At 41.0% G+C, this 27672-nt stretch overlaps 2 protein-coding genes across 5 annotated transcripts in view; one reads left to right on the forward strand and one right to left on the reverse strand.

Annotated features, from left to right (window-relative positions):
• AP2A2 (adaptor related protein complex 2 alpha 2 subunit) overlaps window positions 1–19043 on the forward strand; it is a 31599-nt gene extending 12556 nt beyond the window's left edge. Inside the window, exons 6-22 of one of the 4 annotated variants that reach the window (XM_017730578.1) lie at window positions 804–912; window positions 1392–1542; window positions 1952–2120; window positions 3236–3373; window positions 4613–4795; window positions 5126–5223; window positions 5398–5629; window positions 6432–6605; window positions 8496–8659; window positions 10385–10462; window positions 11356–11438; window positions 12151–12240; window positions 13068–13191; window positions 13953–14069; window positions 14257–14326; window positions 15439–15573; window positions 16359–19043. In XM_017730578.1, coding sequence (XP_017586067.1) covers window positions 804–912; window positions 1392–1542; window positions 1952–2120; window positions 3236–3373; window positions 4613–4795; window positions 5126–5223; window positions 5398–5629; window positions 6432–6605; window positions 8496–8659; window positions 10385–10462; window positions 11356–11438; window positions 12151–12240; window positions 13068–13191; window positions 13953–14069; window positions 14257–14326; window positions 15439–15573; window positions 16359–16436 — 2193 coding nt within the window. In that variant the 3' untranslated portion in view covers window positions 16437–19043. The remainder of the gene's footprint in view (window positions 1–803; window positions 913–1391; window positions 1543–1951; window positions 2121–3235; window positions 3374–4612; window positions 4796–5125; window positions 5224–5397; window positions 5630–6431; window positions 6606–8495; window positions 8660–10384; window positions 10463–11355; window positions 11439–12150; window positions 12241–13067; window positions 13192–13952; window positions 14070–14256; window positions 14327–15438; window positions 15574–16358) is intronic. The other 3 variants (XM_017730579.1, XM_017730580.1, XM_017730582.1) reach the window with 3 other exon arrangements.
• A 96-nt stretch (window positions 19044–19139) lies between these two features.
• LOC103613111 (mucin-6) overlaps window positions 19140–27672 on the reverse strand; it is a 42089-nt gene continuing 33556 nt past the window's right edge. The window contains exons 40-44 of the mRNA XM_017730574.1: window positions 26794–27216; window positions 25850–26272; window positions 24502–25107; window positions 22222–22324; window positions 19140–20514 (exon numbers count right to left, since the gene is read on the reverse strand). Coding sequence (XP_017586063.1) covers window positions 20337–20514; window positions 22222–22324; window positions 24502–25107; window positions 25850–26272; window positions 26794–27216 — 1733 coding nt within the window. The 3' untranslated portion in view covers window positions 19140–20336. The remainder of the gene's footprint in view (window positions 20515–22221; window positions 22325–24501; window positions 25108–25849; window positions 26273–26793; window positions 27217–27672) is intronic.

A 27672-nucleotide genomic window follows, 5' to 3' on the forward strand; every position in this document is an offset into this window, starting at 1 on the left:
GCAAGACAAGGGAGGCTGCTACTTCACAAATGTATTTTAGAGCCAGTTTTATGCAGTCTTAGACCCAAATTACTTGTAGTTCACAGAAATTTAGTTTCTTTTCAAATATGAAGATTTTTTCTAATACTTAAAAGCAAGGGAGTGCTAAGGGAAATGAAAGGCTGTTCTGTAATGGAGTAGCAAGAATTAGGTAGAATATTTTAAGCAAAGCTAGTGCCAAACTCATGGTTAACCCTAGAATAAAAGAGGTAAAAGAAATCAATGAAGAGGGATAACCTAATCTAATCCTTACAGATTTCATTATGCTTATAAACATCTTCTGTGAATGCTATGCTATCTCTTTTTTGCTTTGCTGTATGGATATTACTGAAGGTGTTAGTTGGTCCTTCTGCTTTAGGTCTGTCTATCATAGCATATTGTACTTGAATTCCAGGCTCACCTATCAGCAGCCGCCAGACTGTTGGCTGAATCTGTGAATTGCTGGAACAAAGAAAGTCAAGTTTCTGGTTAAACATTTTGATGTTACAAGATGGTTGTCTTCATTCTGTAAAAAACTAACTAGGCTTTTAGGAAGAGACTGCCTAGACTACTGTATCTGCAAAACTGAAATTCTAATACTAGCATTTACTGTGGTGTACTCAGAGTATGGTAGCTTGCACCTAATTAATCTACTGAACTAGACATTGGTAGTGACACAGTTTTTTAAGCTTCTGTCAGAGGTGACCTACAGTGTTCTTTGATCCTTTTCATGATTGTGAATCAATTAACTTCAGTAGCTGACATGCTGGCTGTTTGTTTTACAGATTGTAACTTCTGCATCAACAGACCTTCAGGACTATACATACTACTTTGTTCCTGCTCCCTGGCTATCTGTGAAACTTCTGAGGCTGTTACAGTGCTATCCACCTCCAGGTAATGCACAAATCACAGCAGTGGTTCTCTCTCTTTTGCAGTACACTGACTCCAAAGAGCTACTGCAATGCACTGTTACCATAGCTTGGAGTGCAAGCACATTGTCTTGAGGCAGAGATACTGAAGTTTGTACTCTTGAGTGTTTCTGGTAGCTCGAAGATATTTGGCCTTTTGAATGATGTTGTGTTTAATTTTAACAAAATGTCTAACCAGTGTGCATCTTACAGTTTATTGGCAGGGGGTTTATCAACTATGTTAAACTCTCAAAGTATGTTGTAGTGCAGATTGTGTTTGGCTTTTGTTCTCACCCAAATAGGACTGTGGCTTGGAATTCTTTTCCCACATATATGTTGGGGAGTGTAAATGTTTTTAGTGTATCAGAGTACCTCAGTTTATTTAGATTTAGCCAGGGGAAAACCTAAGGTAGGGTTTAGGCTTTGGAGCAAAGCGAAGTTGTCCAACGGCTTGTTCTTCTCTAGAAGACCCTGCGGTACGTGGCCGTCTGACAGAATGCCTGGAAACCATCCTCAACAAAGCACAGGAGCCACCAAAGTCAAAGAAAGTGCAACACTCGAATGCGAAGAATGCTGTCCTGTTTGAGGCAATAAGCTTAATTATACACCATGACAGGTGAGCTGGGACAACACTTCTGTTATCAGAGGGGTTTTTAAAGTGAAAAGCTGGAGTTTTGTCTTGAGCAGTTAATCAGATTTTAATGGGGAGGGAGTAGAGGGGAAAAAATACGAAGTTGCTTGCTAGATTGGAACACAACCACAGCAATGTAATTGAGCAGTGTTAATGAACTGTGTTGCTTTGGTTTTTGCTGCTTCTTTATTTGGTGTTTTATATTGACCCCACTGCTCTAATCCAACAGAGATTATTTGCTCACAGTATCTAAATTTGCATTTCACTAGCAAAGCATTCTAGCAGACACTTTGAGGCATTTTAAGAAATTTCCACTGCAGAAATAGTATTCTGTATTGAGTGTTCTCAAACCTGTTGCTTTTAACCCTTTCACTTTCTCTCCTGTTCTGTGCAGTGAGCCAAACCTACTAGTCCGTGCCTGTAACCAGCTAGGTCAGTTCTTGCAGCACCGAGAAACTAATTTGCGTTACCTAGCACTGGAAAGCATGTGCACGCTTGCCAGCTCTGAATTCTCACATGAGGCTGTGAAAACACACATAGAAACAGTTATCAATGCATTGAAGGTAAATATTGAAGTGCGTGGTCTGGTTTTGAGTGTTGTCTTCTCCCCTGCCTCAATGCCCTCTCCCCCACAGCCCCAGGCTCCCCAACCCCAATTAAGCTAATAATACTTAGGGACCAAATGAGTTACTCTTTGAAGTCTGCTTTAGTTTTTTACCTCAATCCATCAAAATCTTGCTATGCTGGCAATTACAGAGGCCAGATTTTGTTGATTTCTGCACCTTGCTGGTAAAACTGGTACCTGTAGCTGTGTCCCTTGTAACACTGGTATCTGCTCAAGTGTAGACTGAAGGTGAATAATTGTTTAAAAATACAGAATTTCAAAATTGAGAATGCTGGGAAGACAGTTTTATTACTGTCTTGCTGGTATTGGGCACTGTTCCTTCACTGTAGTAGCTTACGGGGAGTGGTAGAGCAGATCAGCTTCCACTGCAGAATTATAAAGAGCAGAAACCAGAAAGACACATTTCCAGGCCATGTTTGTGACAAAACAGAAGTCAAAAGAGTAAGACTGATTTGCATGTAAATTTACTTGCAAACTTGGATGTTGAAATGCTTTTGTTTTCTTCCAAGTTCCTGCTGTAGCATATTTATACATTTGTCTAAGTTCAAAGTATGTATCTGTTCTAGCTGGACTTCAGTTGTTACAAGGCATGCCCAACACTAAACCTGCAGGCAGCTAAACGCTCATTGGCCTGGTAACAATTTAACAATTTCAGCCAGTTACTGGTGCATTTCTGGCCACTGGTACCAGTTACTTAGTGCATAGTGGATCACAGATTCACTCACGGTACTTTGGGTTAGTACCGAAGTGTTCTGTACAAACTCCAACATTCTTTCAGCACCTGCACAGATTTTTGTGATATTATTTAAGAGCAGGAAGCTGTCTTGAGTCTCCACTGACCTCTTCCTAGGTGACTGAAAGTGAGAAATAGCATAAGAAACTCATAGCTTATATAAAGGGTATATCTGAGTTCATTCTGCATCTGAAAAATTATGCAAATGCATTTGTTTTTGATTTGACTGTGAATTATACTCAGTTTCTTCTCTTAAGTTGCATGTACTTTCCAAACAAACATGAAATCATCTTGACCTTTGACTCTGTGTCTTTTTGCAGACTGAAAGAGATGTAAGTGTACGACAAAGAGCTGTAGATCTCCTGTATGCAATGTGTGACCGAAGCAATGCCCAGCAGATTGTGGCTGAAATGCTCAATTACCTGGAGACTGCCGATTATTCCATTAGAGAAGAAATTGTAAGCTATTGGTGTTTTTCTTATTTGTTTCATAGCTGGATTTGGTACCATACATATCATTTATTGATTGGGATGCTGCATAGGCTGTGATAGAGATTGCTTTTCATGGTGTTTTAACAAAAAACCCAGACAAAACTACTAAAACAAACAAATCCATAAATTTGTAGTCTAATAGGAAAGAATTGAGGTTAAAGTAATCCAGGGGGCAGGGGGGAACCTTGGAAACTTAAGAATTTTTAAAGCTGTTCTTTGTCTCGGGACAGTGCATATAGAAAGCGAAGTGAATTCTATCAGTGCTTGAGCCAACTCATTCTCCACATTCTGAGGGTTAGGTCCTACTCTAGTCAATTGTCCAATAGCTTCAAAAATTAGTGTGGTAAATGCTTATTTGTCAGTAGAATTTTATATTCTGTATGCTCTGAGAATGTTCAGTCTAAGGGTTCCCAAAAACAATACTTTATAATCAGTTAGGAGGCCTGATACCTATCTCCTTCCTACCACTAGGATAAAAGTTGATATACTCGACTTAAACCTTTTTAGGATAGTAAACAAAACTTGTACTTACAGTAGTTACTTAGCTTAGTTAGGTGCTAAAGTTTCTTGGTTGGAGAAGTGAATGTGGAATACAGTGTTAGTTGATTAACCTCTTGTACTGTCTGGTTGCTTTTGATAGTGTCCCCTGACTTGGCAGATAATGAGAATTTCATTCTGTTCCCTTATACCGACCTGTTCTTTTAACAGTAGTAAATGCAACTGCTAATAAATTGTGTGGGGTCTCCCCTGAAGCTGATGCAGGACACAGGAATCTGAGTGTGACCTGAAAAAGTCAGCTATGCTTTGGTGACTCTTCTTTGCCTCTGCTATCTTGTTTCCACCTTTTACCTTTTTTGAGAGGTTTCCAATTTCCTATTTGATCCTGTCTCAGTGGTAGTTTAGATGGTGTTTTTAAAGCAACCAAAAAATGTTCTATAAATTGCTCTCGATCACTTAGGTACACAACTGAAAAGCCACACAGATAAAACATATTTGAATGTTTTATGGGGAAAGCAATTTGTGCCTGGCAACAGCTGTATTCTGGCACAGCATTTCAATGTTCACCTTTCACCTTAGCTGTGGGAACAAGTGAACAAGCTCATGCATCTGAAACTGAGGCTTCTGGGCCAGTGTGGGGCATCACCAGGTGTTTACAGCTCGTAGTCAGAGCCAGCCAACCTTCTGTGTTCTCTTTTGTGTGCTCAGGTTCTGAAGGTTGCAATTCTAGCTGAGAAGTATGCAGTGGATTACACCTGGTATGTGGATACAATCCTGAATCTGATTCGCATTGCTGGTGACTATGTCAGTGAAGAAGTGTGGTATCGAGTTATTCAGATCGTCATCAACAGGGATGATGTGCAAGGATATGCAGCAAAGACTGTTTTTGAGGTGAGAATAACTGTTTTCAGTTCCCTTTCAAAATGAGCTAAGAATTAAGGAAGCACCACATGATGTAACAGGGGAAACTTAAGGAGCTCTATCTGTCCTCAAAAGTCCACAGTGCTGCTAGATGGGCCTAAGAGTGCTCTTAATCAAGTAATACTCATATTAGTCTTCTGTGAAATCATACTACCCATCATGTTTTTCTTATAAGTGCTTTGTAGTCCCTAGACCCATGGTCTGCACTTGCAGGAAAGTAGATGAGAAAACTGGGAATGGAAGTGACAGAAAACATCCTTTTTCATACGTTGCATATCAATGATTGTTAATGTGTTACAGGCCCTTCAAGCTCCAGCATGCCACGAGAATCTTGTAAAAGTAGGTGGCTACATCTTGGGAGAATTTGGAAATCTGATAGCAGGTGATCCAAGATCAAGGTAAAACATCTTCTAAAATACTGAGTTGAAGTAGTAGTGCTTTCTGTAAAGAATTTAATTCCTAACATTCCTAAAGGCTAGTTAACAAATGATTCAGCTCTTGTTAATAATGCATTAATAAGGATTATCATGTCTACAAAAACTGAACAAATTATTTTTCTTCCATCTTTTAAGTCCCCTCATCCAGTTCAACTTGCTACATTCCAAGTTTCATCTGTGTAGTGTTCCTACCCGAGCTCTGCTTCTGTCTACTTACATCAAGTTTGTGAACCTGTTTCCAGAAATCAAAACTACAATTCAAGATGTGCTGCGCAGTGACAGTCAGCTAAAGAATGCTGATGTTGAGCTGCAGCAGAGAGCTGTTGAGTATTTGAGGCTCAGTACTATTGCTAGTACTGATATATTGGTAAGTATAAAGGTTTATTTTCTTTATTATGCAGTACTCTGCTGTCAACAAGTTAAACTCCACTAAACTTAACCTGATTGCTCAGAAATCTCAGTGTAGGAGTAAGGATTACAATGTGGGTGCGGGTTCTTTTAGTCTCCCTAGTTGTGCTGTAGTCATCTTCAGTTTAGAGCTAAATTCCGAGTTGTTGTTGCTGTAATGGGACAAATGACCGTTAAGACATGTTAATCTGGACCTGAGAAGCCAGGGAAAGCTGGCATAATAACAGGGTCCTAGGGGATTTGGATATCAAAAGGCTGATGCTTTCTTTTGAGGACTTACTTGATGGTGGGCAGGAAAAGTGTAATTTTTTCTCTTGAAGCTCAGTGATTTAACCTGGTGCTCTCAGGTCTGAGCAGAGCATTGCACATTTAGTTTTGACATCTAAGAAATGCTCAGGTCTGAGTACTTGAGTATTCTCTGTGGTTTAAGTCTTGGTCTGCCTGAGTTAAGGACCCTTAGGTCTGCTATGATCTAATTATTTAAATTTTCTTTTTTTTATTTAATATCACTGTTTCACAGAAGTGATGAGCACCTGTTCTCTTAACCAAGTGCTTTGGACAGACTTCAGAAAGTTTTAGAGAATTTTTTATTTTAAAAAAGCGATCAGTCCCTCACTACAATAAACTGCATAATCATTTTCTGTGTGGGTAACTACTTCTGCTTTTGCTTTATGCAATCTATAAGGGTGTGTCTCTTCAAAGACTCAGAAGCTGGTTTGATTTTTTTCTCTGAAGTTAACACTTTTTTTTCCCGTGGTAAGGCTACAGTGTTGGAAGAAATGCCTCCCTTTCCAGAGAGGGAATCTTCTATTTTGGCTAAACTGAAGAAGAAGAAAGGCCCAGGCACAGTTACTGACCTGGAAGAGATCAAAAAGGAGAGGAGCTCTGATATGAATGGAAGTGCTGAACCTGCCTCTGTCAATGCCAGTGCTGTTGTGAGTTTAAAAGCTGTTATTTCATTAATTTTAGATGGTGTGCAAGTGAGAAAAGAACGGCTTCCTAAAGTGGCTTTTTGGGGATTTAAAACCTCTCATCTGAAACTTAAGGCTATGAGTCTTTGCTATAAAGCAGGAGGATGTACAGCTGCTTTCCCCTTGCTGCGTGCTTGGATGCAATTGGAAGTCTTATGTAAATGGGGACAAACTGTCTGCAGCCTAAAAAAATCCCTTTTACATTGTTGTTTGAAAAATACTGCTTTACACGTTAGAAATGTGAATTTCCTTGTTGGTGAAATTGCACTGAGGGTGAGATTATAAAATTAACATATTTAAAAGGAGTTAATTTGAATTTCAGAGTATCAGCTGTTTTTCTGCTTTGTCTTACATATTTGCATCTTGATTTGGATTATTGTTTTTAATAGAAGTGGACAACACTTGACTTCACAGGGATATCCTTAAATAAATATAATGTTACTTTTTATTTGACAGTACTATTTGAGTTTAGTTATGCTAGACAAGGCCACAGGTTTTTTTTCTTCTGAGCTGAAATTCTCATTTTATTGTCAATTAATGCTGGTAGGATCAGTTTTTCCCATAATGTAATACTGCCTTCTGGTTTTAATGCCTAGAATAACTTCTACTACATCTTAAATGTAATTACAAGATTACCTAGAGCAGGAAATACTGTAACATGCTCCCTGCCCAGTTTGTTAAAGCATAATACTTTACTACTTAGTCACTGCAGTGTGTAAGATCCATGTGCAACAGTTTTGACTGGACAGAAATCTCTTTCTAGCAGAAATTTGCCAAGTTTTCTTTGCATGCCATATTGAGGTGATTGGTTGTTAATACTGCATTATGCTTTACAAGCTTCACTTTTTGGCCTGCAGCCATGTAACAAACTGCAGTGTTACCTTCACCAGTGGCTTTATGTGGTTTAGATACCAAAAATGTTAGAATTTTGAGGTCCAACCTTTGTTTGTTTTTAGTAGTTCCTCATGATTGGCTTCTTAAATCTTTTGCCAGGGATTTTTTCATTATATTGTATGGAATATATTGTAACTTTAAGTTGGCTGACAAAAACAAGATTTCAGATTCCTCCAAATGCATTTCATGACTCATCCTCAGATTATCTGGCATATTGGAAGCTGCTGATGTCTAATACATGACCATTTTGATTAACAGTCTATGCTTTGTTCTTGCATGTGACTTGGGCACATATATGCAGCCTCTGTTGCATGATTCCATGTCCTGGCTACTTGATTTGTTCTAGTTGAGGAAAATAAGTTTAAACATCTTTGTCTCTTCCTCTAGTGTTTGCAGCTTGAACTGGCTACAGGCTCTGCTTTTTTTGCTGGTTGGGTTTATATTCTTTCTACGATTTGCTAGGCTTCAAAAACCCAGGATTAAACTGATAGTCAATTTTAAAGATGCTGTGATGACCTTTGATTTAGGTTTGTGTAAAAGCCACTTCCTTTCGTGATGGATTCCTCATGAAAGAAAAGAAACACGTGAATTTTATTCCCTACAGTACTTATTTTCCCTTGAAACTGACAGGAAAAGTGTGTGTGGGGGGGGAACTGTTATCTTTGTCATCTTTCTTCTGCAGAACCAGATTCTAGACAGATGAATTTCAGTTTTGTTTTTATTTAACTGTTAGATGGACATAACTCTCTTCAAAGGGAAAAAAGAAAACCACATCTATAAATGACCATAAGTTGAAATTCAGCATGCTAACTGCTGCATTTGTGAACCCTTTTACATCCATTCAAACCTTGATCTGGGGTGGGGAGAGGCACTTTGCCATAGCTTAGTTGTCTGTGCAAACGAGACAGCTTTGTTGTAGTTTTGTTGCAGTGTAACACCAAAGTGTCTTGTCTTCCTTAGTCTACTCCTTCTCCATCGGCGGATCTGCTGGGTCTGGGTGCAGCCCCTGTCACCAATTCAGCTCCCCCACCTTCCTCTAGTGGTAGCCTGCTCGTGGATGTATTTTCAGATTCAGCTTCTGCAGTTGCACCTCTTGCTCCTGGTTCTGATGACAACTTTGCGAGGTAATTAAGTCACCCTGAAAGGAATTTGAAGGAGAATTTGTCTGTTAAAACAAGATTGAAGGAAAAACATGCATAACTTCGGTTTTGTTCCAGCATATCGAATGCATTCCCGAGTGGCAATTTTGCAGCAAGAGAGGTGTTCTTGGACACTCTGCTGGATGTGCTGTTGTTGTTGAATATCTCTTCTCATGGAAAAAACCGAGTCTGTAGTACTCAGCTTGAGGATATTTGCCACACAGTAGTGTCTGGTTTTCATGCTGGTTTTGCTTCTTTGTTAAATTAAGCTGCTTGTGCATCTCCATACATCTTGAAGTGGGGGTTATCTGTCCTGATATGAATACATTTATTCTTATTTTATTTTCATAAAGTATTCTTGTGTCTCTCCACTTATGGCAAGCTGCTACTGAAACAGTGAGATGGATTGTATGCACATACTGCTTCCCAGAATTGAAAGATACACTTCAGTTGTTCTGCTACTGTCTGACAAAGGGATGTGAAAAGGGGGATAAAGAACAAGTGGTTTTCTTTTTCTTTTAAAGGGGATTTGATACTACAATTACATTAGCAAGTGTAGTGTAGGTAAAATGTGTTATTAACCCCATTAGCATTAAAAGCTACTGTGGCTGCTCTCAAATGTTATTTGGGTAAAATTTTGGGAATAAACAGCATAAAATCACGGAATGTCTTTAAAATCAGTTGTCTTACTGGACAAGAACGTATTACTGTTGTCAAGGACCAAATTTTGAATGTTGGCACAACAGATTTTCAATGCATCTTAATATAAAAGACGTAATTAGGGAAACTGATCTGCCTGGATCATTGACACTTTCATCAAAATTTTGTACAGGTAATGCAGTGCAGGTAATTGTTGCAGGTGTGCAGTGATTAATACTTGATCCTGTGTTTCTCTTGGAAGGTCAGAAGTGATACTTGATGATAAAACACAAAACCAGGACTTTAGGAAGCTACACAAGCTTGTTCATGCTTTTTTTTTTTTTTTTTAAGAAGGTAAAAAAAGGAACCAATATGAGTAGCTTCATAAGCAAATGTTACCTAAAAAGAGTTTTCTCTTTCTGCAGAAGAAAGTATAGCAATGCCCAACTCCTTGGTCTGTCTGTAGATGATGAAATGCTTCTCTAATGATACTGAGAAGTTGCTTTTTACAGTTTCCTGCCTCTTTTTAGTGCTGTTGTCACTTTTGTTTCTAAATCTGTTGCTTGGGTAAGTCATTCTCTGTGTGCCCGTGTACTCTTGCCTATGCTTAATACTTGTGTGTTTTTAGGAACTGATTGTGCACCTGGGGTCCCTAAGGTTGATGAGGCCTCTGCTTTTAAGCACACCTTTGTAGTAGTTAATATGCAGCTACCTTTTTGATTTTGAACTTAAACACTCTTGCTGTCACAGTTAAACACCTAAAAGGACTTGGTTCTGTAAGAGGTTTACATTTACTGAACACCTTCAGCTGTCTCCTGTCTTCGTGAAGGATTGCTGTTTTCTAACAGTCGGGGTGGGATGGGGGAGAGAAGTGGGGGAAAACATTGCCTAATGCCTAAAACCTTTTTAGGGTACTGAGCTAGGGCAGCTAATCAATTTCTCGTGCATTAAGCTCAGCAGTGCCATTTTTGAGGAAGGAGGTAAAAGAAGTAACTAAGCTCTAAGCTGTCTTTACTAACTCCTGCTGTCTCTGTCGCTACTGCCTTTCTTCCTTTGTGCTGCCTGAACTAGCCCTGACCTGGCTTCATCTGAGGTAGTTTCTGAGGAACCAGCTGATACTGTGCATGATGCTGATGAGCTTTTTCACAAGTAAGCAATACTAAAACCTTGCAAGGCTGGGCAATTTCCAGAATATAGTTATAAAGCAAAACTATATTGTTCATTAACTTAATACCAGCAAAACTAGAGAAACATGTACTGTCAGACTTGTGACTAGAATACCTCTATGGATGCTGTGGCTTTTGTGACAGGCTCATGAATAGACAGGTTAGAGTTGCCTTTACAAGTCAGTGCTATCACACACTGCTCTAAAATGAGGCAATGCCAGTTGTATATTAAGGTTTTGCAACTATTTGGAAATAAAGAAAAAACAGAGTACTTGTCAAAAGTACTGGTACTTGGGAGTGTGTTTTAAGTGCCTTGTATGCAAAAGGCAGATGTTTGCTGACCACCTCTTCTACTTTTAAGTGAGAGGTGATAGAAAAGGACTGAGATCACTGGAGAATGGGCTTCCTCTCTCAAAATGGAAAAAGTGTATCTCTCGGTTGGCTTAGGTGATACAGAAATGATAAAACAAGGAAGGTTTTTTTCTTTCAGGTTTAAACAGTCAAAGCTTCAAACTTTTCAATTCTGCACCAACCTAATGAGTTTCAGAAGTTCTCAAGACTAATAAGAAAAATCCTAGTCTGTTGCCTGGTCCTTTATTAGACAGTGTGTGTGTATATAGCATATGTGGTTTCCTTCATAGTTTCTCAGACATTCTATCAAATAAAAATGTCAGTTCTTTTAGTGTCCTACAAGTGGTGGTTCTGGTTGTAAAATTGTCTTTTCTAACTGCAGTTTTCTGCAAAGGCCTCTCTCACAGATTGATGCATTCTAGGTTAACCACAGTCTTCATCCTCTGTGTAAACCCTGAATTTTGTGGTTCTAAATATTGTTTAATGTGGCTCAATTTAAAACATGTTTTCCCTCTCTTCCCCTAGGTTTGTGTGTAAAAATAATGGAGTCTTATTTGAAAATCAGTTGCTACAAATTGGCTTGAAGTCTGAATTTCGACAGAACCTGGGTAAGATCTTTTGTGCTGTGGTTGGCTGTCTGCATTATCAATCACAATGCCAGCATGATGTTTCAGCTACTGAAGAGGGAAATAGCGTTATAGGCCTAAGCTCTTTTACAGCTCCCACTGTTGTGCATCCCTGGCTTTTGTGTGAGCTCTTGTTTCCTTAAATTTTTTTGATTGTTTTGGTAGCTGAGATGAAATAGTGTTACACTCCAGCACTCCGGCACGTGCAGCCAGGTTTATAAAGGACCGTTGTTTTCGGAATTTATATCTTGCATTATAGCTTATTGTAATGATATGAGACACAATACATTTCAGATCAGATTTAATGCACAAGATACTGGAAATATCTAGGCAAGAGATGGGACTTAAACACAGACCAGCAATAGAATTGCTTGCTTCTCCCTTCTGTAAAACTCTTGGTGGCATAGTAGCATCTTAACATAAAAAGTAAAATTCTCCAGCAACTGAAAGGCAGTTAAATCACCAGTGGCAGTCTGTGTGACAGCTACTGTAGGAGAGATCTAATGGCTTGGTTAAATCACTGCATTTTGAACTGCAGATGTCTTGGTGAGATAAACCATGTAAACTATGTTTTGTTCTTAAAAGTGGTTTTAAGGAAAGGTAGAAAGACAGTGTGTTAGGGAATTGAAGCATGAGTAGTTCAATATGATTACATGCACCTAAAAATTCTGATGTCTCATTCTTCTCTTTCTAGGACGTATGTTCATATTCTATGGTAATAAGACATCAACACAGTTCTTGAATTTTACTCCAACAGTAATCTGCTCAGATGACCTTCAGTCAAATATCCTTAAATGCAGTAGAATGTGTCTGTTCTTATTAGGTTTTTGTGGTTTATGCTGCACAAAATAATACTAAATCTGTTGGATCAAGGCATGGTCTCCTTGAACATGAAGAAATGAGAAACTTGCTGATAGCTCTTTAAAGTTCTTGTAGAAAGAACAAAGTCTTGAGCAGAGATGGAAGATTCTCTCCTTAAAGCTCTGGTTATAAACACAAATGTTACTCCTGAAATAAGGAGAAATTAAGCTGAATAAATATGCAATGGAGCTGTAACTTTCTCCACTGACACGAAGTAAGTAGCAGAGGTAGAGATGTGTCCTTCAAGTACTGCATTAGCAGATAACCTAAAACTTGACATAGAGATGGAATACATGTATGCCAAGATGATGGTACTTTAAAATAAGGTCTTAATTCATGGCTGGTCCTTAATGCTTGGTATTGCAAATTTAGGATTTCTGGGAGATTAAGTAATCAGAGTTGTTTGACTCAAGGCATCTCTGTAATGTTCAAAATAGTCCTGTGGTTTTTATTGTGAAGTCTCTCTGCCTTCACACTTTTTTAAGGGCATCTTTCTTTAAGAATATCTAAGTAACTGAGAATTTTTTGGAGTTACTGCTTGTAGATGTGTCAGTATGAAAAAACCCAACAACCAATTAAAAAAATGAATCCCCACAAACTCTTTCCTTGTACAAAAATTGAGCTTTAAATGTTCACTAGCACATAGAGAATGAGTGAAAATGTGATGCTAATTCCTCATAGCTTATTGGAAGATTTGCATTTTGTTTAAGTTATCAGTTCATTGATCTGTTTCCTTAACTACTTTTTTATGCCTGAATCTTCAGACAAAACCTGTTGACCCCACAGTGGATGGAGGGGCACAGGGTCAGCAGGTTGTGAACATCGAATGTGTTTCAGACTTCATGGAAGCTCCAATCCTGAACATTCAGTTCAGGTAAAACAAAGGATTCAAATGTTAGTGAATTAATTAGATGAAAGATGTTAAATTTGGCATGGTCTTGTGACTGAAATGTAGAATATGGACACACAAAGCTCTCTCGGGTAGACAACTTGAAAAATTGATCTAACTAAGCTTTAAGCTGCTAGGGAGAATCCACTTGGAACAATGTGGTTTAAAAAACCCAACCAAACCAAACAATCAAGAAGCAGCTACTGATAAAATGTCTCCATGACTTCTGTCTCTGCTATCTATATAAAACAGCAGTCTTCCTGTTTGCTTAAGAAATCTTGACAGGAATATACGCAGTAACTTCTCCCTTCTGGAAACCAAGAACATTTCTGCAAATAACTTGGCCTGGAAGTGTATGCAACCAGAAGTAGAATCTTTTTCTGTCCACTCAACATCAGCTCAGCTTTACAAAATCGCGAGTCCTGGGCTGCATGCTGTTATTTTAGTCTAAACTGGTTTTTATTGGTATGTTTTCACAGGGATATATTTTTGCCCCTTTGGGTGCTATCTAGAAGGATAAACCTATGCTAAAACTGAGAGAACCTTATTAGCAGTTCTGCCAGTTCATTTGCTGTCTAAACAGAGAAAATAAATTTATTTAACAGTGGATTGAAACTGTGTGTTAGAAATGTCATGTGCAGTTGATGGATTTTGATCATAAACAGTTTCTCAATAGCTTGGTTGATTTCTGCTGAGACACTGCTGAGGCTGCCACGTGCACTGTGGTTTTTCTATTCCATCTGCAGGTATGGCGGAACATTTCAAAATCTTTCAGTAAAATTACCCATCACACTGAATAAATTTTTCCAGCCAACAGAGATGTCTTCTCAAGACTTTTTTCAGCGTTGGAAGCAGCTGAGCAAGTAAGACTTTGTACTTGGGCTTGGGGCTCTTGTAGTGGGCAAGAGAAGAGAAAGGTATATTGTGAATGTAGCTGGTGCAGTGCTTCATCCCTTACTCAATCCTGTAAGCCATGAGCTCTTCCAGTAGAATTAATTGGTATTGAAAATGCTGTTTATAATACAGGTATTTATCTGCTTTGTCTTGCAGTCCAAAACAAGAAGTACAGAATATCTTTAAAGCAAAGCACCCAATGGATGCAGAGATCACAAAAGCAAAGGTGGGTGGTGGTGTGGTATTTTTAATTCATAGTGTACGGGGCAGTGGCAGGTCATGTTTTAACCCCAGCTGGCAATTAAGCACCACACAGCCACTGCTCACTCTCCCCCAGTGGGGTGGGACAGAGAACCCAAGAATGGTAAAAGTGAGAAAATGTGTGAGTTGAAGTAAAGGAAAATGAGTAGGTAAAGGAAAAGCCATGCACGCAAGTAAAGTGAAGAATTAATTCAGTGCTTCCCACTGACTTGGAGGTATTTGGCCATCCCCAGGGCAGCAGGGCTCCATCAAGTGTAACAGTTACTTGGGAAGACAAAACATCATCACTGTGAACATCCTCCCATTCCCTCTTTTCCCAGCTCCTTGTGCACCCCTGGCCTCCTCACTGATGGGGTGAGGAGCAGAGAAGACCTTGGCTCTGTGTAACCCCTGCACAGTGGTAACTGAAACATCGCTGTGTTATCAGCTGTTTTCAGCAGAAATCCAAAACACAGCCCCATACCAGCTACTAATAAGAAAATTACCTCTATCCCAGCCAAAACTAGCACGTGGTATAAACAAACGTCATGCATTTTTGTTTGTATGCAGTTGGATCATCCAGTGAAAGTGTGAGTCCATGCTGTGTGATAGATCCGTGGCAGTGCCGAGTTGAATGGACAGTTTCTAGCTGTGGTTTGAATTAGGTACAGTCTGCAGCTGGAGACTTGAAGCTGTTTTAGAAAGCACCAGTTCACTGCTTAAAACTGAATTGGAAGATAGTTCAAGCCTTAATTTATACTCGAGGTACTAGTTGGAAAAGGAAAGTGACTTTTTGTAGAATTGGCTGCCTTAGGCAAAACAGAAGCGACTGTGTAAGACAGGAATGGCTACATCAAAATGAGGGGAGACTGATGTTGAATCTTAACTTGCTTCTCAGTTGCTTTTGAGAAGAGCCTTATTTACAGGAACAGCTCATTTATCAGGGTCAGCCTTCAAAAATTTGTGGTAATGAATTTGTCTTGAACACTTAAAAATTAGTTTCCTCCTTGTTTTGCTATTTGGTGGTGACTGTGTGGGTATACTTGGTATTTGTGTCCTTCTCTCCCCACATCTAAATCTCCTGGGTGTCTTTAATAGATAATTGGCTTCGGATCAGCCCTACTTGAGGAGGTGGATCCCAATCCTGCTAACTTTGTTGGTGCTGGTATCATACACACAAAAACTACTCAGATTGGATGCTTGCTGCGCCTTGAACCCAACCTCCAGGCACAGGTATCTGTGTAACTATCTCCAGCTTAGATACAAGTTCTCGTTTGAACTAAATATCGCTGTGTATCTGAAACCCCTTAAGATACTTAAAAGTCACTATTGCAATAGCTGCTGATGACTGCAGACTCCAACAAGAAATTAAATTATAGCAGCTGGTCCTGGCCAAGCAGGGTAAGCTGCTTCTTCAGAGCAATTCTCTTTCCTGTCAGAAGAGATCATTGTAATATTCCAGACTGTCTTGGGTGCTTTGGACCAGATTAAGCATGCTTCCTTTTGTTATTTTAAATTAGTAAACGAGTAGTTGGCTAAAAGAGAAAGCGTAAGCAAGTGAGTACAATGTTAAGAATATTTTTACTAAAGCTTTTTTGATAGAGGTGTTATCCAAGTTAGCTAAGGATTGAAAATGAGGTTTCGGTGGTTGCATCTTCAGTTTCCTTAAGAAGTGTTTGTACAGGGTCTTTAGACTTTTCCACAGGACTTGCTTCTCTTTAAAAATAATTCTGTACAACACCTTTCTGTTAAAGCCAAAAAATACTTGAGTAACAGTAATTCTCAACAAAGGTTTGAAGATAGGGTTGGTTCAGCCAGTGTGAAGAAAGTTTTCAAACACAGTTTGAAAAAGCTGTGTTACTCAGTGGCTGGGTGCCTCTGAATGCTTTAATTTGAGGTCTTTTTCCTACCAAAGCTTACAAAGCAAGTAAGAGGTAACTGTTAGTTTTCAGTATTGACTGTGCATTCATTTAATGCCAAACTGTGTTTAAAAAGTACTATTTTATGTTCTTTTTCAGATGTATAGGCTCACACTACGAACAAGTAAAGAAGCTGTATCCCAGAGATTATGTGAATTGCTGTCAGAACAGTTTTAATATTAACCATGTCAGTTTTGGTTTTTCCACTTATATCACTGTCATCAAACTGCAAATAAATGTCTTGTACATCACTGTCTGAGTACTGCAATGTTAACCAATACCAGCTCCCTGCCTTAATAGGACTTGACCCTTGTTTGAAATTAGGACTATAAAATGTACAGTACAGGGAAATGACTTTTTCCATTAAAATGGCTTTTAGTGTGTTACACAAAAGGGTGGGAGGGCTGTCTTTTGCTCCTTTTTTTGCAGAGGTCAGGCTTTTAAACTTGTTGAAGGGAAATTGTTTTAGTTGTGGCAATCAAGGATTTCACCTGGAAATAGCTCAGAAACCTTCTGCTTCAGTACCTTTAAGAGATGCTTCCTCTGCTCTGAGCTGAAAGAAACCAATGTACTGCTGCTCAGGAAGGTTAATTCCCATGTTAATGTAGAGTCAAACCTTTGTAAAGTTGAACATTGCCACAAGTTGTCTACTGGATGGAGGGGCAGATTTGAAGATGTGTTTGAATCTGATTAAAATGAACATTTATGTTGTGTCGCCAATCTTTGTATTTGGAAAATGCCACAGGACCAGAGTCTTTAAAGTATTAATCTTGTATCATTTGACATTTTAATGTTTTCTGATCTTTGGATTGAACACAAAAGCTATTCTTAATCCTTCTGCTTACCTCCATTAATGAGGTGAGCTTCTCTGGTAGGGGGTGAATGAGTATATACTTGTTCGTTGTTACTCAGTGAAGTTAAATATTCTGGTTTATGTTTTTTCTGTTTGCCATCAGACTTCACAAGTAATAGTCCTAATGATGTAATACAATTAACTGCAGAGTCTAGTATTGTGTAAAAAGAAGTGGGAAGAAATGGGCCCTTGAAGGGCTGTAAGGCATGCACTCTTAGGTGAAAATGTAATTTTAATCAGTATCTTTTCCCCGGTGTACATTAATGTTCAGACTCAAGAGGCTGAATAACTGGATACCTAAGCAGTTTCCTTCCTGTCAATGGTAAAAACGTCCAAAATGGTGTAGAAAACTTCTGTTGAAACAGAAAGTAGAAGACCCAAAAGTGTTCAGCTTTTCTAGTGGTTTTTACAGCCAAAGTCTTTGTATCTTGTTTCACATCAAACTCATTGCAGCCTCTGTGCAGAAGTCAGTGGACAGAAATTTTGGCTCACGCTCCTCAAGCCTTGAGGTGCAACAGAGACTGCTAAACCAAAGCAGGTGAGGTGGCCCAGGTAGGAACCCTGGGCTGGTGTCAGCAAAAGCTACAGATCATGGTGAACAAAATCAGCTCCTGCTGACAGGAGAAGGGAACCTCAGGTGAAGATTTCCTCAAGGTCATTGACAGAAAGCCTGGGACTGGTGTGTCACAACACATACAGACAAGTGTGCCCAGGAAATGAAGGTGTTGAGTCGTGGTGGTGACACTGAAAATACATTTAAATGAGGCTGCTGTCATGCTGCCCAGTGCTCAGCAGGGGACAGGATTGTTCATGATTGAGTGTGCCTTGCTTTTTGTCTTCAGTGCTTTGAGCTTAAATGGTGGAACTGGGAGATTATCACTTGGTTTGGGTGAAGGCTCCTGATCATACTTGAGTAAAAGTGAAAAATGAGGAACAAAGGTTTGGCTGTGATGTGTGGATTTTGGGGGATATGTTTTATTTTTCCAGAAATGGTTGGTAACTATGGGTATTAAGGCTGAAAATTGGGCTAAAGGCCTGGTCTTTCTGCAAAAGTTCTCTCGACCAACTGGCCCTTTTAGGGGCTTTCAGATTCTTCTTACTTAAGACTCTTTAATCATAAATATTGTCACTGAAAATCTTGGTGAGCAGTTCCTGCAGTCAGGTTGGGCAGTTGGCAGATACTGATGGAATACCTTTTGTTTTGGCCTCTGATGCTCTGTGTCTCATTATTAGTCCTGTTATGTTAACCATGCTCTTGGCTGCTCTGTTAAAAATCTGATGTGCTGAACTAAAGGGAGTCTTAGCAAAGACAGAGGAGGAGCTTCTCTTTCATATTTTCCAAATCCTGTTGTATATCTGTCCCCCTGAAAAATGTTCTGTGCCCTCATTAAAGGACACCTTGAGACACTGCACTACTTTATTTCACTTTGCTTTGGTTCAAGCTGTGCTAAAATGTGCATTAAAATGTGGGAAGGAGGGGGGGGTAAGGGAAAGTGTCTTTTCAGTGGTGACTGTGTTAAGCTTATGACTGTTCACTCTTTGTATTAAATGTCAGCTCAATGAAGCCATGAGCAGAAAAGTGAACAAATTAAAGACAAATACTTGATTTTTTTTTTTTTTGTGAATGATGGTTAACTTACCAGTGATGTATCCTGTCAAGCAGACAAAGTAATTTCTGCAGTAAACAGTGTTATTGTTTTTAAGTGCAGTATTTTCAGGCATTGACATGTGAAAATAACTGAATAGCAAAACAGGTAGCATATGTTCATTCTTGACCTACACTCCAGTATGTAACATTTATGGTGATTGTCTTATTTGTATAAAACAAAGTTCTGTCAAATTAAGTGGAGAATTTTCATATAGAAGACTATATATTAGACTATATTCATCAGAAGAACGTATTAAGATTAAATAAATGATTAGAACAGTGATCAGACTGTCCTTTTTTTGTCTGGGGGCATGAAGGTGTAAAAAATATTCTCATGGAATGGTTGTTGTGGAAAACAATTGCTGTGATTCTTTAATGAGAAGTCCTGGTGGGTTCTGTTCACTGGAGTCTTTGCTGGTCTACAGATCTCTGCTCCCCCAGTGAGTGAGTTTGATTTTGTTCTTGTTTGGTCAACAAGTTATAAATATTCTATTTTTAAAAAGCCCCAGATGTAAAATCTTTCTCCCTAGAGTGTTTAACAGCAGTAAGTACATGAGCAGTACCTGCTGCAGTAAACTGCTCTAGCAAACAGTGGGGTAGGGTTGAGGCTAAGCAGCACACCTGTATTGCATGCAAGGGTGGTGTCACTGTAGAAGAAGAGTATCTGAACTGCTAAGTAACCTCATTTAAGCTTTAAATGTGTGCTTCAGATTCTTCTCTTACACTTGCTAAAAGGGAAAAAAGGGCACTGAGCTTTTGTGCAATCATACAGCTTTTCTTAAATGACTTGCAAACTAAGATTTTCTAGAGTGGCAGCAAGTAGAAATTGCTTGTGAGTGAACCACTTGTGTCCTGTTAGATGCATGTGGGCTTTGATTTCTTGCAGAGAAATGCCCTCAACTTCCTGCTTTATCCCAAAGGTGCTACATGTGTGTGTTAGTTATGCTTCTAGAAATATCCCACCACACTAAGGGTGCTTGTAGAAACCTCACAATTCACTTCATCATGGGTCATGGAGCACCTTACTTTCCAACCCTGTCATCTATGGATGAGCACAAGTCTGTGTCCACCTTCAGAGGAAAGGGAACAGGTCAGTTCCCTTCTCCCACTGAAGTAGTGGGGTCTTCCACAGGTCCAAGTTTGACTGTAGTGAACCTAACATACTATTTTTCAGTTAAAACAGCTGGTCAAATAATGAGAAAGAAGTTAGCAAATTCAGTTCCTTCTACTTTATTTGAACATTGAATTTCTCTTACTGTCCAGTGCGTGGGCCAGGTTTTAGCCTCTGGTTAAATAAATCACCCTGAGGCCAAACAATCTCTTGTCTTTCCTCCTGATCCCCACCCTGTGCCTGTTCTGTATTTCTGTGCCTGTTCTTCATTTCCTCCTCTGCACCCCACCCTGCTCCTGATCAGGAATCATTTGTGGTGGCTCCATGGGCAGTCTGGGCAGCTGCTCAGGCTTGCTGACGGCAAGGCTGTCCTGTGTAATCACTACAAGAGAACCCAGCAATGAGCTGTGGAAGGATTAACTTGTGATCACTGTTTAATTACAAAAAATGGTATATCAGGTCTGACTAGTGTGTGCAGCTGTCAAAGTTACAAACACAGCCACTAAATGCAATAATTTCTGTGGTGAGCCTTTTTCCAGGGTTATCTGGGTCTTGGCATGGTAGTTGGAATTCCTTCTTAAGAAGTTCACGTGGCCTACAGCAGCCGCATGCTGTGGTAACCATCATCTTCTCAACATCCAGCCTGTGTGGAAGAGAGGGAGAAGCAGTTGGCATTTGTTTAAAGCATTGTAGGCTCACAGCTTTTCAAGTATAGGAACTTTTTTTTTCTGTGGTAGGAGGTTTAGAGGATAGAGCACAGCCCTCCATTGAATGGTTCTGTCATCTGCAGGACTACAAACAGTGCAGGAATTTACTCCATTTTAAGTTCTCATGATGCAGAAACTCAGGTGTACTGAGCTGCTGCCTTCGTTTTTAGAACAGGATGGACTTGATGATCCTTGTGGCTCCTTTCCAACTCAGGACAGTCTGTGATTCTATGATCTCATCATCTATTAGGCCTCAGACCTCACTGGAAAATTGATAGAATTTTATTCCCCTGGTCTCTTTTTGCCCTTCTGAATATTTGTGAAGTAACTAGGGATTAAATTTGTTAAAGTTGTGCACTGGACTACTTACAGTTTACAAAAGGTCTCTTTTGCAGATGCTAAATTGTGTGTGTTCCTTTTGCAGTTCACAGAGGAAGGAAAACCTTTACTCCCTCTGAACAGTTAGTGCTGGAATCTAAGGTGGTGGCTGCATGATGCCAGTTCTGGGTGTGAGGTCAGCTAACAAGGTAGAAGACTTGCACATAATTGTTGAATTCACAGTAACAGAGCACAGGTAGGTGAAGTGAGAGCTTGAAAAGGCAGGTAAGGATTTGAGACTGTCCTTATAGTACTGCAGTTCTTAGGCTTTTGATTCCTGACATATTCAGCCTCCTGCTGGACTTGGTTCTGCCTTTGTCAGTGGGAAGCTGTATCGATAACAGGCCAGAACTCAGGTATGGGAAAATGAGAGTTCAGGAATAAGTATTTCTTGGCAAAATCTCTGTGGTTTTAACCACAACTTTCCTAGCAATTGAGACAAACCTTAATTCTAAAAGTCTTCCTCCTGGTTTCACAGCCCTTTTGTCAGCTCTCCGGATACAAGGTCAGTCACTCAGTTTTCAAAATGCTGGGGGACACTTGAATGTGCTTTGAAGGGGACAGCTTTTAGCATCAGGATTAATTTAAATTAGTTCCTGCAAAAGCAAAACCCTCCATTGCTTTCCATTCTTGAATATTGTATTGGCTTGGGTTGTTGGGAATGTAGCTATTTTTCTTCTCCAGTAACTGAACTCTAATACTGCTGTACTGTTTACTTGTATTGAAGCCTTGATTTCCTGTCAAATTCTCCTAATGGGCAGCAGAACTGCACAGGCTCAGCCAGCACCCTTGTAATTATAAAATATACCTGAATTACACTATTCGGAGAATGAGACAACTGAAGTGACATTACTTACCTTAGGTGAAATTTCTTATTTTACCATCTTAGCTATTTGAAAATAGGTATTTGTAGTCTAAACCACCTTTTCAATCTTTAAAAAGCAAACAAAACCAAAATTCCAACCATCAAGACAACAAAAAAACCCCTCCAAACTGGCAGCATTGATGTCTGGCTTTTCTAAAACACAACAAAAACTTAAGGAAGTGAGATGACCTTCCTTGATTAGCTGTAAATCCCTGGGTAATAAATGACCTTATTGTTTCTATTAACTGGTGTATACAGCAACATTGTATATTGCTGGGTGGATTCTAACCACATTTTCCTCCCTGAATTATAAAGGAGCAGTAGTTCATAAATTTCCCTACTTACAGATGCCCAAATAAGGAAAACAACTTCAGTACTGTATAGTCTCAGTTATCCTTACTTTGTTGAAGATGGACATGATCCTTCACATCGGCTCAAAGTGACATTTGTGGAACAGCCTTTGTAAGTTATTTCTTCTTCATATTCAACTTCTCTACAACGCTCTGTCAAATGTAAAAAGAAAAAAATACTGCTATAATTCATCTTGATCTTCTTGAGTGACCTTCGTTAGATGCCAAAAGCCTCCGTATTTGGTTTCATGGAAAACCATTCTTACTGCATGAGATAATTAACAAGTCACAAGTGAGTAACACAGCAAGAGAAGGTTTTAAACTGGGCACTGAAGTTGCAGGAGAGGCTTACCTTGGAGGACAACAAAAGAAAAGGACAAAGTTCTTTTTTAAGAAAATAGAAGTTGCTAGAATTACAAATGAGCAAAAAAATCCTGTTAAGAATATAGTACACATTCAGTCCAGCATGGAAAAACTAATCCTCTGCTGAGAACACAGAGATGCAAAGAGGACAACCAGCTGGCTCATTCTGGTAGAATTATTTCTGGTTCACTTTACTTATTTGAAAATTGCTTAATTCACTCATTTTAAGGATATATTTATTTATGGGCAGCCAGAAGTTTACAACTTGCCTTACTAGGGAGAATGTGTAATGCTACGTGTTAGGTAGCAATTATATGTGTCAGTGCTATGTTTTCTCCTGTCTTGGTGCACCACACTAAGCACTTTATGAAGCAGAAAGCTGACTTAAAACACAGGTTTTCCAAGGAGTTGAAAGATAGTGTTTGAAGTTTATATTAAGGAGAACAATGTTGAAAACTATGAAGGCAATTCATGCACTGCTCACACCTGATCCTTCACAATGATCTTTTAAGCACAGTCAGGTTCCCTGCTGAGAGAAAGGTTATAGATTATTGAACATTATTGCAGGGGAAGCTCAGTTAATGCTGTAGTAGGACTTTGGGATTTTCTTACTGGAAAATAAGACAACTGCTAACTGGGCAGTGAATTAAGATGCTGTATCTGTATCTCGTGAATGCAGCACTAGGAGCTATGCTTAAGTAAAAGTATTTAACTTCTTTTCTTTTCCTGGGTTGAAATATATTGTTAATATTGTGCCAGGCTGAAAAAGTATCAGAATTGCTTAGTTCAGGGCTGAAAAATGCAGAGAAAGGAGAAGAATTTGTCCACAGCTTTCTGAACTGCTGAAATAAATAGTTGCCTTTTAACTGCAAGGAACGAACCTGGTAATGCTGTGGTTGGGAAGGTAATGTCCTGAAGCACTTCTCTTAGGAAAAAAATGGGAACAAAATCCAAAGCAGATCCCCAAAACATAACTATACTGGGGAAAATCCTTCTGCTTTTGAGAGTTCCTACTTGGATCCCCATTCTGTGATGTGGAAATTATGAGGATGAAGGGAAAGCAGGGTCAAAGGAAGTGTGTCAGAAAGAATCCTGCCTCCTTGGGTTAAACTGTTATTTCCCAATGCTCATATAGCCAGTTTGAGGCTCCTTCCTGCTAAAACTGAAACCAGCCTCTTTGGCAGTGCAGCACCTGTGTGACAGCAGGACAAAGGACAGAGACTCTGCATTCAGTTGTTTGCTCTGCAGGGAGGTAATTCTGCCAGGCCTGGTGGCCAAGCTGCCTGACCTGGTCAAGCTGGACTCTGCTCACAAAGTTAACAGTGAAAATGACATGAAAGGCTCAGCTACAGGTGCCTGCATCCTCTAGTGTAGATCCTCAAGTACAACAGTTCCATTTAAAACCAATAGAAAGACGCTGCTTTGTGTGCCTTCCTTTACATGAGGTGGTGTGGAAATTACAGAATGTGGTATTCCTTCAGCCAAATCATATTAGGTGATTAATTGTGCACAGGAGCCAGAACACATCTCTGTACCCTGACAACTCTGAACACAGTATCTTGCAGAAGAGATACCAAAAATGCTCAATTGTGCAGAGCTAACAGGAAGGCTGCAGGGTAATGAGGGGATAGCCTGTCCCAATAAGAGGTTTCTTACACTGCTTTTTAAGATGACAGAATAAAGGTTCTGTGGCTCTCCTGAAGCACATCCTGTCAGATGCTTTAACTCACGCTCCTTAATATTTAAAATATTGAATAGCAGGGAACCTGGAGGTATGAAATCTAAGAAATCAGACAACAACTTTACAAAAAATAACTGCAGATAGGGCAAAAAGAAAAGGTGGGGCCAATGAGAACAAACAGGGTCTTATCCAAAGGATATGTAAAGAAAACACTCATACACTCATCAAAAAAAAAAGGCATTAAAAGCAAAGCCATGATAAAGGAAATAATATAGAGATACATTACCGTGTGGCACCGTTGATGGCACAACAGAGGACAGGGATGTTGCAAGTCCAGAGGTGAGAGGAGGAGATGATGTCGTACGGGCAGTGGTCAGTGTTGTTGTTTGCAGGGAACTCCTTTCAACCGACTCTGTAGAAGCCGTAGTAATAACGTGGGGAGCAAAGGTAATGGTTGTAGATAAAACAGTTGGGATCAACGCTGGACTGGACTGGGCAGAGATACTGGTAGGGACAGCTAATGAAGATGTTTTGCCATATGGAGTCGATGTGGTGTTTTGGAAGTAAGAATGTGTAGTGCTCTCAGCAGACCTAAATGCGGAAGTAGGGAGGGGTGTAGGCACAGACATAGTGCTGACAGTTGGGGCCAAAGCAGAAGAGAATGGAGACGGGGCAGCTGATGGCAGCCGGGTGCTGAGGGGGCCGCTGGGGGCAGGTGGAGAGCTGGGATGTGGAGATGCTGTTTCCAGAGGCACTTCTGTGCTGCTTGGTGGGCTGCTCCCTGTGGAGACAGAGGTCTTGGAGGTGCTGCTGATGAAGGTGGTGACCCTGGTCTTGTGTGTGGTCAGAGGTGGTGCAACGTGTGGCACAGTTGACTTTCCATGGGTGAAGGCTGCCAGGAGGAAGGCAGAGATAAAATTGAGGATGCCCACCTGGCCACTTCCTCACTCCCCTTATTCAGACATGGGGAGAAAATCAGAAAAGCTAAAGCAAGAACACGCACACATATCCAGAGAGAGATAGCTTTCAGAAGTGAAGAAACAAACAATTGAAGATAGACCTAGGAGATGCAAAGGCAGTCACTCATCACAAACCACCACTCACCAATATCCAGCCAGTCTCCAAGCAATGGCTACTTGGGAGTAACTGCCCTACTCTCCCACTGTAAGGCCTGTCATGATGTTCTGTGGTATGCAGTGTCTCCTTGGCCACTGGCTCTGGGCCAGCTATGCCAGCTGTGTCCCTGATGGGCCTCGTGACCACGCTGTGCCTGCTCCCTGGCTGGCAGAAGCACAAACAGAGGAGGGCCAGATGCTGTGCTGGCACTCCTGAGCAATCACCAAAGCACCTGTGTGCCATCAACACTGGCTGGGACCCACATCTAAACCAGTATCAGGAAACCTGCTGGGAGCAATAATTACCTCCATCCCAAGCAGAGCCAGTGCACAGGCCCAGGACTGCACAAGGGAACCAGGCTGGCCAAAGACAGCGGGAACGGAGGGGTAAGCAGCCAAGCAAATGCAGAATTGGAATGTGGTTTTTGAATAGAATGATGGAGAGGGGGATGGATGGGTAGAGAGACAGAAAAAAGAAGAGCAAGCAGGAGAAGAAGGATGGCTGGGAAGGACTCTTACCAGGCTGTGAGGAGCTGAGCCATGTTGAGGACACAGTTGAGAAGAGAGAAGAAGCAGGAGATGGCAGCGTGCTGGTTTTGGCTGTGGTGGGTGCAGAGGACTCTGTTACAGGAGACTCCTTTGGAGCACTGGTGGTAGGGGAAGAGGGCTTGGGCCTCAGGGTTGTAGGTGTAGGCCTGGGGCTGGTGCCTGGAGCTGCTGTGGAGGAGACTGTGGAAGTGGTGGCAGTGGATGGCAGCCGGGTGCTGAGGGGGCTGCTGGGGGCAGGTGGAGAGCTGGGATGTGGAGATGCTGTCTCCAGAGGCACTTCTGTGGAGACAGAGGTCCTGGAGGTGCTGCTGATGGAGGTGGTGGCCGTGGTCTTGTGTGTGCTCAGAGGTGGCACAACGTGTGGCACAGTGGACTGTTCATGGGTGAAGGTTGCTGGAAGAAAAGCACAGGTTAGTTGAGGATGAGGGTGGCAAAAGTAGGAAATGCAGGTGGTCAGAGGCCTCAGATCTAGGATATAAGCAAAACCAGCAGTGCTGTGCTGCACTGCGTGTTTCTGGGAAAAAGGGAACACTTGTACTGTGGGTCCTGTCTACAAGCTGCTGTCTGGATTGTCTCCTAGAAAGGGAGGAAATGGATACAGTAGTTTGCTACAGGACAGATCCCTCTAGCTGTTCTTGGAAGAGCACCCTGTCTGGATATGCATGTGTCCCTTCAGGCAGTAGGCAGAGCTTAAGAACAGTCCTCTCTGAGGCTAGCAGGCCAGGCTCCAAGGCACAGACCAGTGCCCCAGAGCCATAACAAAGTAGGGCCATACTGGTGTTCCAATGCAGAAAGAATGAGGAATGGTGAGTAAAAACTAAAACAGCTCTGCAAAGCAGCCTGTGTGTCTGGAAAGGAAGAAGGGAAAAGGGAGAGCAGGGGGAAGTAGCAGGATGGCTAGGAAGGAACCTTACCAGGCTGTGAGGAGCTGAGCCGTGTTGAGGACACAATTGAGAAGGGAGAAGAAGCAGGAGATGGCAGCGTGCTGGTTTTGGCTGTGGTGAGTGCAGAGGACTCTGTTACAGGAGATTCCTTTGGAGCACTGGTGGTAGGGGAAGAGGGCTTGGGCCTCAGGGTTGTAGGTGTAGGCCTGAGGCTGGTGCCTGGAGCTGCTGTGGAGGAGACTGTGGAAGTGGTGGCAGTGGATGGCAGCCGGGTGCTGAGGGGGCTGCTGGGGGCAGGTGGAGAGCTGGGATGTGGAGATGCTGTCTCCAGAGGCACTTCTGTGGAGACAGAGGTCCTGGAGGTGCTGCTGATGGAGGTGGTGGCCGTGGTCTTGTGTGTGCTCAGAGGTGGCACAACGTGTGGCACAGTGGACTGTTCATGGGTGAAGGTTGCTGGAAGAAAAGCACAGGTTAGTTGAGGATGAGGGTGGCAAAAGTAGGAAATGCAGGTGGTCAGAGGCCTCAGATCTAGGATATAAGCAAAACCAGCAGTGCTGTGCTGCACTGCGTGTTTCTGGGAAAAAGGGAACACTTGTACTGTGGGTCCTGTCTACAAGCTGCTGTCTGGATTGTCTCCTAGAAAGGGAGGAAATGGATACAGTAGTTTGCTACAGGACAGATCCCTCTAGCTGTTCTTGGAAGAGCACCCTGTCTGGATATGCATGTGTCCCTTCAGGCAGTAGGCAGAGCTTAAGAACAGTCCTCTCTGAGGCTAGCAGGCCAGGCTCCAAGGCACAGACCAGTGCCCCAGAGCCATAACAAAGTAGGGCCATACTGGTGTTCCAATGCAGAAAGAATGAGGAATGGTGAGTAAAAACTAAAACAGCTCTGCAAAGCAGCCTGTGTGTC

The sequence above is a fragment of the Corvus brachyrhynchos genome, unplaced genomic scaffold, assembly GCF_000691975.1.
Source record: "Corvus brachyrhynchos isolate BGI_N302 unplaced genomic scaffold, ASM69197v1 scaffold1133, whole genome shotgun sequence".
In the NCBI taxonomy this organism is placed as follows: Eukaryota; Metazoa; Chordata; class Aves; order Passeriformes; family Corvidae; genus Corvus; species Corvus brachyrhynchos.